Below are 12,064 nucleotides of genomic sequence, written 5' to 3'. Positions count from 1 at the left end.
TTAAATATGTATACTGCCCTTCATATATCACAACATAAAAATACAAAATGAGAATACATAATAAATAAAAACAAATCAATCCCCCTCCCACAAAGACATTTGAAAGGCCACAGAATTTTAAATCAGCCAAAGGCTTGGTTACAGATAAATGTTTTCACTTGATGCTGAAGATATGTAACCAAGGTGCCAAGCAAGCCTTCCCAGGGAGTTCATTCCACAAACAGATCTGCTGCAGGAAGGGCCCGTTCTTGCATTGCCACCTTCCAGACCTTTTGTGGAAGAGGCACACGAGTGAGGGCCGCACAGAATGATCACAGGGTCTAGGTTGGCTTGTATGGGGATAGGTGGTCCTTGAGGTATTGTCCTGAGCTGTTAAGACTTTATAGTTCAAAATCCGCACTTTGGATTGGGCCTGGAAACTAATTGGCAGCTGGTGAAGTCAGGCCAGGATTGGCGTTATGTGCTCAAAACGTTTTGCCCCCGTGAGCAACTGTCCGCTGAATTCTGCACCAGCTGAAGTTTCTGAACTGTCTTCACAGGCAGCTCTGCTTAAAATGTGTTGCAGTAATCTAACCTAGCGGTTACCAGAGCATAGACAACAGAAGTTAGGCTATCCCTGATGGAAGCCACTCTGTGCCACTGAGGCTGCCTGAGCCTCAAGCAACAAAGGATCCAGAATAATTTGTAAGCTGCGTACCCACTCCTTCAGAGGGAGTGTAACCACATCAAGAACAGGCAACCTCCCATCCATGCAGTCTAGGGAACCACCCACTAGCGTGCCTCATTCTTATCTTGATTGAGCTTCAGTTTTTTGGGTCTCATCCAATCCAGGCAATACAACAGTCCAGCATATTCACTGTGTGTCTTGCTGATGAGGTACTCTAAAACTCTGGATAACCCCACTCAGTGGTTTGGTGCTAAGCGACATACAGGATGAAATCCAATCCTGAGGAACCCCACATGGAAAGCTTCACAGGGCTGAAGAGCACTCACCAAGCATCACTCTCTGGAAATGACCAAGTAGGCCCACAATGCAGTGACATCCATCTTTAACTTGGGCAGCTGCTCGATTAGGAGACCACGGTCAACAGTACTGAAAGCAGCTGAGAGGTTGAGGAGAATTAACGGGGGCCCATTTTCGCTGTCTTTCTCAACAGAGGTTACCATACAAGGTGATCAAAGCAGTTTCTGTGCCAAAACACCAATTGAAATGAATCTAGAAATTCAGTTTCCTCCAAGAGTGCTCCAGAACCTTACCCAAGAAGGGGAGACTGGCCATTAGCTACTTAGATTTTCTGAATCCAGGAAGGGTTTGGCACTAACAAGATAACAGAGGCAATACTTGCTAGATGTGTAATGGGACAGAGTTCCAAAGGGCAGGTTGCTTGCGCCCTAGTGGCCCAGTATGGAAGATGGTATTGACAGGAGGCCCTCTTCCGCAGAATGCAGCAATTGATGGGGTATGTCTGTTCCTGTGTATAGATGTATGCACACTTAGCACAGATACTTCCTCTCTTGTCTATAGTAAACAGTTTTATGCATTCCATATACAGTCTTCCAATTTTTTCAGGGTGGGGGGAACCATAGCTCTCATACCCACTTTTTCCACACCTCTCTGTCTTAGCTTCTCAAGGCTCAGCTACTCTCCCCCTGCAATGGCAATGGGCAGGTTTTGGCTCTAAAAGCAAGCATTCAGGAAGTTATAGTCCCCTGCCCAGTGAAGTCTGCTCTCTTGCAGGGTTGAGGGCTGATCTCTAAACCAGGTGTGAGGAATCTTTGGCCTTTCAGATGTTGCTGAACTACAACTCCCATCATCCCTGGCCACTGGCCATGCTTTGCTGAGGCTGATGAGTTGCAGTTTAGTAACACCCCGAGGGCCAAAGGTTCCCCCACACCTCTGCTCGGGGCCTGCAATCAGGAGCAGCTGTGTGCACTGTGCCCTGCCTTCAGAGTCCAAAGTAACATGGAAGGAACTTGCTCTGTTCTGTATTAACTAATAATAATAATAATAATAATAATAATAATAATAATAAGTTGTCTTGTTAGCTGCTTGTTACCTAGAAGCCTACAAGCAGCTTCTGGCGTATTAAAAAACATAAATGTAGTAATGGACTCCTCCCAAAAAACACAAAACAGCCACCTCATAAAGGCAGCAGTAAGTTTTGGCAGCCGACAAACTGGATAAATACCTGACCCTCCAAGTGTCCCTTTTCACCAGGGACAGTCCCAGATTTAAAAAAGCCACCCCAGTTTCTGATTTGATCCTGGAATGTCCAACGTTTCCCTATTTTCATTGTAGAAATGTTGGGAGGGTATGCTACCCTAGTCTACCCAAAACCAGGAGGGGGTGGGGAGGTTGGCTTTTATATCCAAGAAGGATCCTTCACCTTAAAGAGCTTGAGAAGTCAAAACTGGGCTTGGAAACAGAGCAGGCAGCTACAGAACTCCTCTTCCCTGCTCTGTTTACCACCCATCTGTCCACGTGTTTACACGACCTGTTCCACGACCCACCGCCGCTTTCCTGGGTTCGCGGCCTGGGGCGGCCAGCCTGCCAGCCTGAAGAAGTGCCCTCCTCCGGTGCTGCTTTACTCGGAGGAAGCGCCGCTGCGTCCCAGCGCACGATACTCGCCGGAAAGTGCGCGCAGCGCGTTTCCTCGCGAGTAAGCGCGTCCCCCCGGCAGCTCGCCCGCCCGCCAGATCGCGTCGGCGCCTCCCCCGCCCGGCCTTTCTGGGCGCGACGGGGCGGTCCCGCGGGGAGGGCCCGGCCTCAATCCGGGAGCGTAAATGGGGGCGAGCGCGGCGGCCGCGGCGTCTTCTCGGGCGGCGGAGAGCAGCTGGCGGCGGGTCCCCCGGAGGCACTTTCTGGCCGGCTCCTTCTGCGCTCGCCATGGCGCGCTGCTGCTCCGCCTTCCGCGCGGCCGTGGGGCTGGCCATCGCCGGCCTGCTCTGCCTGGGCGCCGGGGTCTTCCTGGTGGTCTCGCTGCCGGCCATCATGGAGGAGCAGGTGGTCAAGGTAGGGGTGCGGGGGGGGGCCGGGCGAGGCGGGCACGGCGCGCTCCCGCGGGACTCCGGGCTGGCCCAGCCGGGGGCGCGCGGCGCGCTCTCTGCCGCGTTGGCTCCCGACGCGCCGACAGAAGGGGCACCTGGTCACCTCGAGGCGGGGGGGGGGGTCTCCTTGGAGGTGCTTTTTAAAAATGCGACTCGACATCTTACTTGCCGCTCGGGGGGGGGGGGAGACAACCTCCCCCTAGTCCTAAAATCATTCACATCAAACTAACAATTTCCCCTTTCCAGAAGTCTGGATTTGCCAGCTGTTGCAAATCCGTGCTTGGTGGGTCCAGCATCCTCCAGGGATGGTCCAGCGCCTCGCCTCTCCTTCAGGGGGGAGCAGGAGCACAGCAGGAAGATCGTAGCAAAAGTTTTCCCTGCTTTGAAGTTGACCCAGCTACTCTCCTGCCGCTACGACCATATGGTCCAATTCAGTATAAGGCAGCTTTTCTGGTTTTTTTGCTCCTTCTGCCTTCAAACTAGAGTTCCCACTTGGCCTGGGTTGGGGCTGCAGAGGGAAGAGAGCGTAACCAGCAGGCACCTGAGGGAGCTTGTTTACCTGTCCTGGGAAGGATGCTGTTGATTGTCCCCATCTTATACATCCTGTGCATTTGAATGGAAATTGGGACAGCATAGTTACGGTAATTATCCTAAATGCACGTTAGTGACTATGCATGTGTGTTAAGGCTGACTGCAACACTGAATCTTAAAATGTTTATTTAAAATGCTCCTAATGACTGCCTCCTCCCCACAAAGGCAAAATGGAGTATGTTTGGTGTTTGTGTCTGTGGGGGAGATTTCTGTTTGGATCACAGCTCAGGAGGTGTGGTGAACTCTATAAGCAGACCAAGCATATCTCTTTCTGTCAGGAGCGAGCCAGCAATAAATCACAGAGTAAGTGAAGTTAACTCTTTATTAGAAGAAACAAGGTCTGCTGAGGAATGCCAGGTGTAATGAGCACAGCAAATCTGATAGGTCTTGCCCCATGAGGCAGTTGTGGAGACTGAAGGTCCCTGCCTTCCCACAGCTACCTAAATCATCTCCTTTCCTGGGTCCTTCCCAAGCAATCCCTCTTCATACCTCTTCTGGTTCTGAGAGACAAATGGGAGGAGGGGAGCTGGTCACAGCAGGAGGGGGAGACCCCCTTGCTTCTTCACCAGCCTATCTCATCTCTGCCTCTGGGCCACACTCCTCTCCTGCTTCAGCTGGACTTCTCTCTGCCACAGACTCCCCCTGCTCACTAAGCCCTGCTGACTCTTCAGCTTCCGACACCTCCTGCTCCCAGTCTGCTCTCTCTTCTCCCTCTGACCACTTATTGTCATCCCACCACCATTCTTTGGCTCTGAGCCTTCTTCTCTTGGACATTCCCCAGCTGGTGCCTCCCACCATTCCTCTGCATCCAGCCAGTCCATGACACTTAATCTGAGAGAACTGTTTTAAAAAGAGTGCCCTCAATAGGGGAAATTTCCCCCAGATCCATCACAGGAGGGAAGGAATTGAGCTCATTTCCTCATGTGCTCCAGGCCCAGTGCAAACTGATTCCCCTTGGCACCTAGTAGTATTATCTTTTTAAGCATGTAGTTAATCAACTGCACATTTTGCATAACCTCTAGTTCAGCTGTATTTGCAATATAGCCTTTGAAGTGAACTGCTTATGAAACCTTCCTCTTAAAACCCTTTCTCCAAGATCTAAGAAGTTCTGGTGCTTATTTCTGTTTGGGATGTGTGATGAGGGCAGGATTTGGCTCAGCATTGCCTTCACAGACTGATGGTTATTCTCCAAGGTTTCAGGCAGGAGTTTTCTTCCCTTGCCTGGAGATGCCAGGGAGATGCTCTGCCACTGAGCTGTGATGTCCTTGGTAATGAGGCTGCCTTGTGGGGTCCACCTGCTATGGGCTATCCACTCAACTCTATACTCAACAGCTCGTCCAAATAGAATAGACAGTTCCTTTTCACTCTGGATATCTGGCACGTACCTCATGTAATTGTTCCTTTATCTGTGGGGGAAAGGCACACCCTGTAGCATTGTGGGTCTGTGTGATTTCTGCTCTGTGCATGCAGCTTGGGCATCTTGCATGAAGCAATAAATCATGGATGCAAATCAGCATCAGGCTAAGAACATCACCTACCATTGAAATTAATAGGATAAAATAAGGTGATGCAAATCTGAACAAGTAGAGGGGATGTGGAAAGGGTTCCTTACCTAGAGCACAGTTCAGCCCAGGTGAAAAAGAGACTATGTGTGCATGTGTGTGTCTCTTTATTCCTTTACCAGAAATTGGGTTGAAGCAAAATGCTGGAGGAAGATTTATAATGAGCATCTCATCTGGAGCAGAATGTTGCAAACTAATTGGGTTGTATGCCAGTTGAATGTGTGTTCGTATATTTGCTTTTTAAAGGCCCCTGCACAAAGCATATACTTGCTGACTATGATACAATTGTTCTCCTGTGTATGAATGACTAATAGTGAGTTTGAATGTCCTGTTTGCTAGATAATTATAATATTTTTGCTACTTGTATTGTGCTGTTGATTAGAGTATCCAGACTGCCAAAAATGCCTATCATAAGGTGCTTTGCAGGGCTGTTGTAATTTATTCCTGTTTGATAGATTGAAAGGTGGGAGTTTGTGTGTGTGTGCATTTGCGATTAGGGGCCGAGGCAGAGAGAGGCAAAGCACAGTGCACCAGCCCTCAAATCCTCACGGGGTCCTCAGCTGGTAAGCAGCAAATGCTGTGATTTCAAGTGTGCTGTGAGGGAGGGAGGGCCAGCATGGGGATCTGATGCAGGTCAGAGGGCAAGCTTCCTCCTTTGGGAGCATCCTCTCACTAAGCTTCTGTTCACGCCTCCCTCATGTTAATATCTGCTCAAAGGAAATCTATCCACTCTGCAAAAGCATTCATGACCCCTCATTGGCTAATTCAGGAAGAAGCAGGAAGCAGTAACTCTTAGGAAAAACATGATTATCCAAAACTTTCAGAATCTTGACTTTCTGCTGCAGAATTGGGGTCCTCATTTGCAGAAATAGCGCTGAAGATAGATTTGAAAAAATGAGGTCATGCTTCTGTTCTTTCTACTGCTGCCTCCATTTTCTGGGAACAGGAAGTGTTCTGTCTCTGGGCGTTTTTCAGTTGTTGGTCCAACAAACTTGCACAGCAGAACTGTAAGAATTAAATTGCTGTGTCAGGTCACCGAGGCAGAAAACCCATATACAAGGCACTCCAGGACACTGTTTAGTCTTGTCTGGTGTCAGCTGACAATTCTTCCTCCTACTCTTGAGAATTACAAGAGGTTTAAGGGCAGATGGGGACCAGTTGTTGACCTGAACGATACCCTCCGAAGATATTATATAGTTGCAATGCGCAATGACTGTGTGCAACAAAAGAGAAGAAGAGCATTGGGGAAGTTTCCATAAAGACACTTGTGTTGTGCAGTGTTGTTTGGGAAGGGGAGAAATCGTGAAAAAACTTTCTGAGAACTCCCCTGTCCTCTTGGAACTTTTATTTTTATATATGTGTGAAGAGTCAATGCCAAAGTTTGTTTTACCACAGACTCGTCTTCACTATATATTTGAAGCATCATCACACCACACTAAACAGTCATGGCTTCCTCCAAAAATCCTGGGACCTGCAGTTTTTAAAGGGGGCTGTGAGTGTTAGGAGACTCTATTCCACCACAGAGCTACAATTCCCAGAGTTCCCTGGGAAAAGGGATTGAGTGTTAAACCAATCTGGAGATTGCAGCTCTGGAAGGGAATAGGGAGCAGGGCTGAAACTGGGCTTCCTGCCACCTAGACCCAGTTTGGCACTCCACCCCCCCATGCATGTTTGTGTACATACACATGCATGCATACAAGCACCCCCCCCCCGAAAGATTTATTCGTAAAGGACATAAAAGTAGGCACAATATCATTTGAATACAAAGGAATCCTAAGAAGTATTATTACTGTATGAACAAAGGGAAAATGAGTATCTCTTCCACTAAAAACAAATTGTTTGTCGGCCTAGGACCCTCGTACCTACGGGACCGCCTCTCCTGGTATGCCCCACAGAGAAACCTACGGTCTGCAAATAATAACACCGTCAAGGTCCCAGGCCTCAGAGAGGCTAGGCTGGCCTCAACTAGAGCCAGGGCCTTCTCGGCTGCGGCTCCAATCTGGTGGAACGCTCTGTCCCAAGAGACTAGGGCCCTGCGGGACCTGACATCTTTCCGCAGGGCCTGCAAGACAGAGTTGTTCCGCCAGGCCTTTGGTCAGGGCGCAGCTTGACTCCCTCCTCTGGCAACCTGCACAGAATTTTGCTTAATTGGTTGCCTTCAATTTGATTTAATTAATTTCTATAATGAAATATTTTTAGATTGTGTAACTATTTTACTGTTTGATTATTTGATTGTTGTTAGTCGCCCTGAGCCCGGCTTCGGCTGGGGAGGGCGGGATATAAATAAAATTTATTATTATTATTATTATTATTATTATTATTATTATTATGAAAAGTAGAACTTCTTTGTGCAGCAATTGTCTATTTGGTCAGGTTTTGAATTGGATTATTTGGTCACAGGATCATTAAAAGACTGCATTTTCATAAGATCAGCCAAGACCCTCTGGTGTTTCCTTTTTTAAATTCCCCCCCCCCTTTGAGGAAAAAACCCAACCCCCTTGGTTCTGTGCAAGGAGTTTTGACATGTAAATTTACTCCCGAGTAAGCTTCAACAAGATTCCTTTCACTTTTATTTTTGTTTGATTACTCATTTTAGGAAATGATAGTTTTGTAGTGATTTTAGGTTCCATGTGAGGTGAAGAAATGCTTTTTGCAAGTCTAAGGTAATATAATAATAATAATATAATAATAACAAATTATTATTTGTACCCCGCCCACCTGGTTGGGTTTCCCCAGCCACTCTGGGCAGCTTCCAACAAAGACAAAAAATACACTAAAATGTCACACATTAAAAACTTCCCTAAACAGGGCTGCCTTCAGATGTCTTCTGAATGTCAGGTAGTTGTCCATCACCTTGACATCCGATGGGAGGGCGTTCCACAGGGCGGGCGCCACTACCGAGAAGGCCCTCTGCCTGGTTCCCTGTAGCTTTGCTTCTCGCAATGAGGGAACCGCCAGAAGGCCCTCGGCGCTGGACCTCAGTGTCCGGGCAGAACGATGGGGGTGGAGATGCTCCTTCAGGTATACTGGACCGAGGCCGTTTAGGGCTTTAAAGGTCAATACCAACACTTTGAATTGTTCTCGGAAACATACTGGGAGCCAATGTAGAAAGGTAGAAAGTGCCTATCTATTACATTCCTAATGCAGCCGGACTGACCAGAGCTTGCCAGGGAACTGCCTCTGGCAGGGAAAATGCTCACCCCCCCTTACTTTCCTGTGTGCAGATCATGTATAGTCTGTAAAATCCCTCAACCTTAGCTATTTAAGCGCATTCAAAGTTCTGAAGGTATAGAATCATAGAATTGTAGAATTGGAAGGGACCCCAAGGGTCATCTAGTCCAACTGATTCTCTTCCTCAGCTTTCTGTCCCTCAGAATTTCTTTCTCACACCGTAGCAGAAACCCACAGGGGGCTTCACTGGATCAGAAACCGTGGCTAGACACCCCCCCCCAGCTACCGCTCTGATAGGGAGTTTCCTAAAACTCACCACCCATAACAAACTGTAGTTCTCAAGATTCTTTGGAGGAAGCCTTGACTGTTTAAAGTGGTACGAGTGCTGCTTTAAATGTTTAGTGCAGGTAGGACCCGGCATTTATTTGTCCTCAAGACCCCTTCAATTAATGTAGGATTCACCTGAGATCAGGCTACTCCCTGCACCACCCTCAAAAATGTTAAATTAGCATGGCAAAGCCATGTCAAACAGGTTCCTCTTTGGGCCCAAAGAAAATCTGGGAAGATGGCTTGAATATAGCAGTAGCGAAGTCTGTCTGAATGAGTGGATAAAAAACTGATTTAAATCTGTGTCACCAGGTATTTGTGAAATGTCAATGAAAATATTGCACCACTGATACAGAACTTAGGCACAGCTGGTAGATATTATACCTGCTTGTAACCTTGTTTCCTGTTAAAGGCACATACTTCCACCTTCGATGGGAGTGACCTTGTATTTCTTTTTGGTAAAGTTATTGTTGTTATTTCATTTTATAGTAAGAATAATATATTTCTTGTACCCTTCCCATCTGACTGGCTTGCCCCAGCCACTCTGGGCGGCTTCCAATAAAGTATACACAGAGATAAAAATCTTTGGAATATTGGAGAAAGTTACTCCCATGTACAACTATTACAAGGGAAAGAGAAGCTGCAAACATTCAAGCTATATAGTGTAACTTTATTTCATATGCCTATTACGCATTAGCTACGTAGAACAGAGATTGGATTACATTATTTTATTTGTCTTCACTATAAATGCAATTTCTCTACCTCTTTGTGCCAAAGTGCCAGTATAGTGATTTATTCTAGACCTTATACCCATCTTATTTTGGGGAGATATTTAAAGGTTGTGTTTCTTTTTGTTTTGTGTATATATATATTTTGAAAACTCCACACAACCACACACAGTCACACATGAGATGCAGCAGCAAAAAAAAAGTTAATGCTATTCTAGGCTGCATCAGCAGAAGTCTAGTGTCCAGATCAAGCGAAGCAACAATAGCACTCTGTTCCGCCTTGGTGATGCCACACCTGGAAGGAATATTGTGTACAATTCTGGGCACCACAATTTAAGAAGGATATTGATAAGCTGGAATGTGTGCAGAGGAGGGCAAGCGAGATGATCAAGGGTCTGGAAACCAAGCCTTGAACGGTTGAAGAAGCTGGGTGTGTTTAGGCTGGATAAGAGGAGACTAAGAGGAGACATGATAGCCATCTTCAAATATTTTAAGGGTTGCTAGTTGGAAGATGGAGCAAGCTTGTTTTCTCCTGCTCTGGAGGGTAGGACTTGAACCAAAGGCTTCAGCTTACAAGAAAGAAGATTCCAACTAAACATCAGGAAGAATTTTCTGACAGTAAGAGCTGTTCGGGAGGTTGTGGACTCGCCTTCAAGGGAGGTTTTAAAGCAGAGGTTGGATGGCCATCTGTCATGGATGCTTTATAATAATTATAATAATAATTTATTATTTATACCCCACCCATCTGGCTGAGTTTCCCCAGCCACGGGCGGCTCCCAATCAGTGTTAAAAACAGTAGAGCGTTACATATTAAAAACTTCCCTGAACAGGGCTGCCTTAAGATGTCTTCTGAATGTCAGGTAATTATTTATCTCTTTGACATCTGATGGGAGGGCGTTCCACAGGGCGGGCGCCACTACCGAGAAGGCCCTCTGTCTGGTTCCCTGTAGCCTCACTTCTCGCAATGAGGGAACTGCCAGAAGGCCCTCGGCGCTGGATCTCAGTGTCTGGGCAGAACGATGGGGGTGGAGACGCTCCTTCAGGTATACAGGACCGAGGCCGTTTAGGGCTTTCAAGGTCAGCACCAACACTTTAGCTTTAGCTGAGATTCCTGCATTGCAGGCGATTGGACTAGACGACCCTTGGGGTCCTTTGCAATGCTACAATTCTATAAAGCAGAGCTGTATTAAATTGTTGGTACCAGTTTCAGCTGCTGTGAATGGAGCCACTCATCTTATCTAGTATACACTTGAGCTTTGCCTTGGAATGTCACAAGCTGTTCTTGTGTTTTATGGACCCCTGACTCCGCCACAAGCAGGCGTGATCTCTGGAGAGTGGGGGGGGGGGGCTGCTGGACTGCAGCTCTCATCACTGGCTGTGTTAGCTTAGGGCTGATGTGAGCTGGAACACAACAATCTCTGCAGGGCCACAATTCCTTGGCATATGAGGACGTGTACATATTGCAGCAGGCAATACGACCCTATGCATCTTTACTGAGAAGAAGTCCCACTGAATTTTTGAGTGGAATGTACCGGTAATACTCCCAGGTAAATGTACATAAGTTATAAGACTGCGACTTTATGATGACATTTCTTACTTCTATTTCCAAAAAGAGCTTATGCTATAATGATTTTCTACATTGTTTGGTACAGAATAATAAATGTATCCAGCTCCTATAAAGAGAGGAGAGACCATACACACTTGCACTGAGTGGTTTACAAAGTTAGACAATTTACTGTTTTAAATGTGGCCACAATAGTTTCCCAAGAAAAGAGGTTTGGCAGCTGAGATTAAAGGAAGCTCCAACTCCAGGGCCTAAGCCAGGCATGAGGAAGCTGTGGCCCTTCAGAGGTGCCTGGGCGCCAGCTCCCATCAGAGGTTGGCCTGAACCGTAATCTGCAAGGGGGACTTCAGTTGAACAGTCCTTCAGCCTTTGGAAAACCACATGGGGCAATGGTGTTTGTGGAAGGAATAAGCTGTAGGTTTAATATAACTATAGCCCAATTATTGGCAACCCTATCCTTTACCTCTGCTTTTCAGGAAATAAACAGGAACTGCCTTAGTCAAGCCCTAAATAAATACAGTAGGGGGGGGACTTTTAGGAAAAAGTATTTTGCAACTGCCTAAGGGACATCTGAAAAATGGAGGTACAATGATAGGGAAAGCTGCAAGACTCAGGCAGGTGGTGCATTAGACCCTGGGTCCAGCTGTGGTCAGAAGTCTCGTGTTAAGGCAGGAGGCTTGGGCTTGAGCAGCTGACATTGTCTTACATAAGCATCAGATCAGCAGAAACACTTCCTGCTCTAATGCACAAATAGGAGCCTCATTGCAAAATATTCCTAAAAGTAAGGGAAGGGGGGGTTGGCTTCCCCCTCCCTCCGCCCTTTCCTGCCTTCTCTTATCTGGATCTTATCTGCTGAGGCTGTAGAATGAGCAAAGGGATTAAGCCTAAATGAATTTGGTCAATGTTGAGAAAAACATTCCTGTGAAGAAGGGAATTTGGGGACACAGAAACATAGAATTGTAGCGTTGGAAGGCACTGCTGAGCTATCCCAGTGACCACATGACTATGGCTGATCAAATATTTTCAGTTGTGGTCTATTTAAGCACAACCAAATATTCTAGGAATCCAAGAAT

The 12,064-nt window shown here is 46.9% G+C and overlaps 2 protein-coding genes and 1 long non-coding RNA gene across 6 annotated transcripts in view; 2 read left to right on the top strand and 1 right to left on the bottom strand.

The window, feature by feature from the left end:
* LOC309521386 overlaps nucleotides 1-12,064 on the top strand; it is a 94,364-nt gene that overhangs the window by 23,123 nt on the left and 59,177 nt on the right. The gene's annotated exons all lie outside the window — the stretch shown is intronic.
* SCARB1 (scavenger receptor class B member 1) overlaps nucleotides 2,820-12,064 on the top strand; it is a 52,810-nt gene continuing 43,565 nt past the window's right edge. For 2 of the 4 annotated variants that reach the window (XM_082203806.1, XM_082203809.1), the window contains exon 1: nucleotides 2,820-3,013. In XM_082203806.1, coding sequence (XP_082059932.1) covers nucleotides 2,888-3,013 — 126 coding nt within the window. In that variant the 5' untranslated portion in view covers nucleotides 2,820-2,887. The remainder of the gene's footprint in view (nucleotides 3,014-12,064) is intronic. The other 2 variants (XM_082203807.1, XM_082203808.1) reach the window with 2 other exon arrangements.
* Nucleotides 7,889-12,064, bottom strand: part of LOC309521381 (tigger transposable element-derived protein 1-like) — a 355,247-nt gene continuing 351,071 nt past the window's right edge. The window contains exon 2 of the mRNA XM_082203843.1: nucleotides 7,889-8,731. Within this exon, the coding sequence (XP_082059969.1) occupies nucleotides 8,711-8,731 (21 nt within the window). The 3' untranslated portion in view covers nucleotides 7,889-8,710. The remainder of the gene's footprint in view (nucleotides 8,732-12,064) is intronic.

This window comes from Podarcis vaucheri (assembly GCF_965113315.1).
Source record: "Podarcis vaucheri genome assembly, chromosome: 16".
NCBI classification, from domain to species: Eukaryota; Metazoa; Chordata; class Lepidosauria; order Squamata; family Lacertidae; genus Podarcis; species Podarcis vaucheri.
The sequence above is the reverse complement of the archived record's forward strand: the minus strand, read 5'-3'. Positions and strand labels throughout refer to the sequence as shown.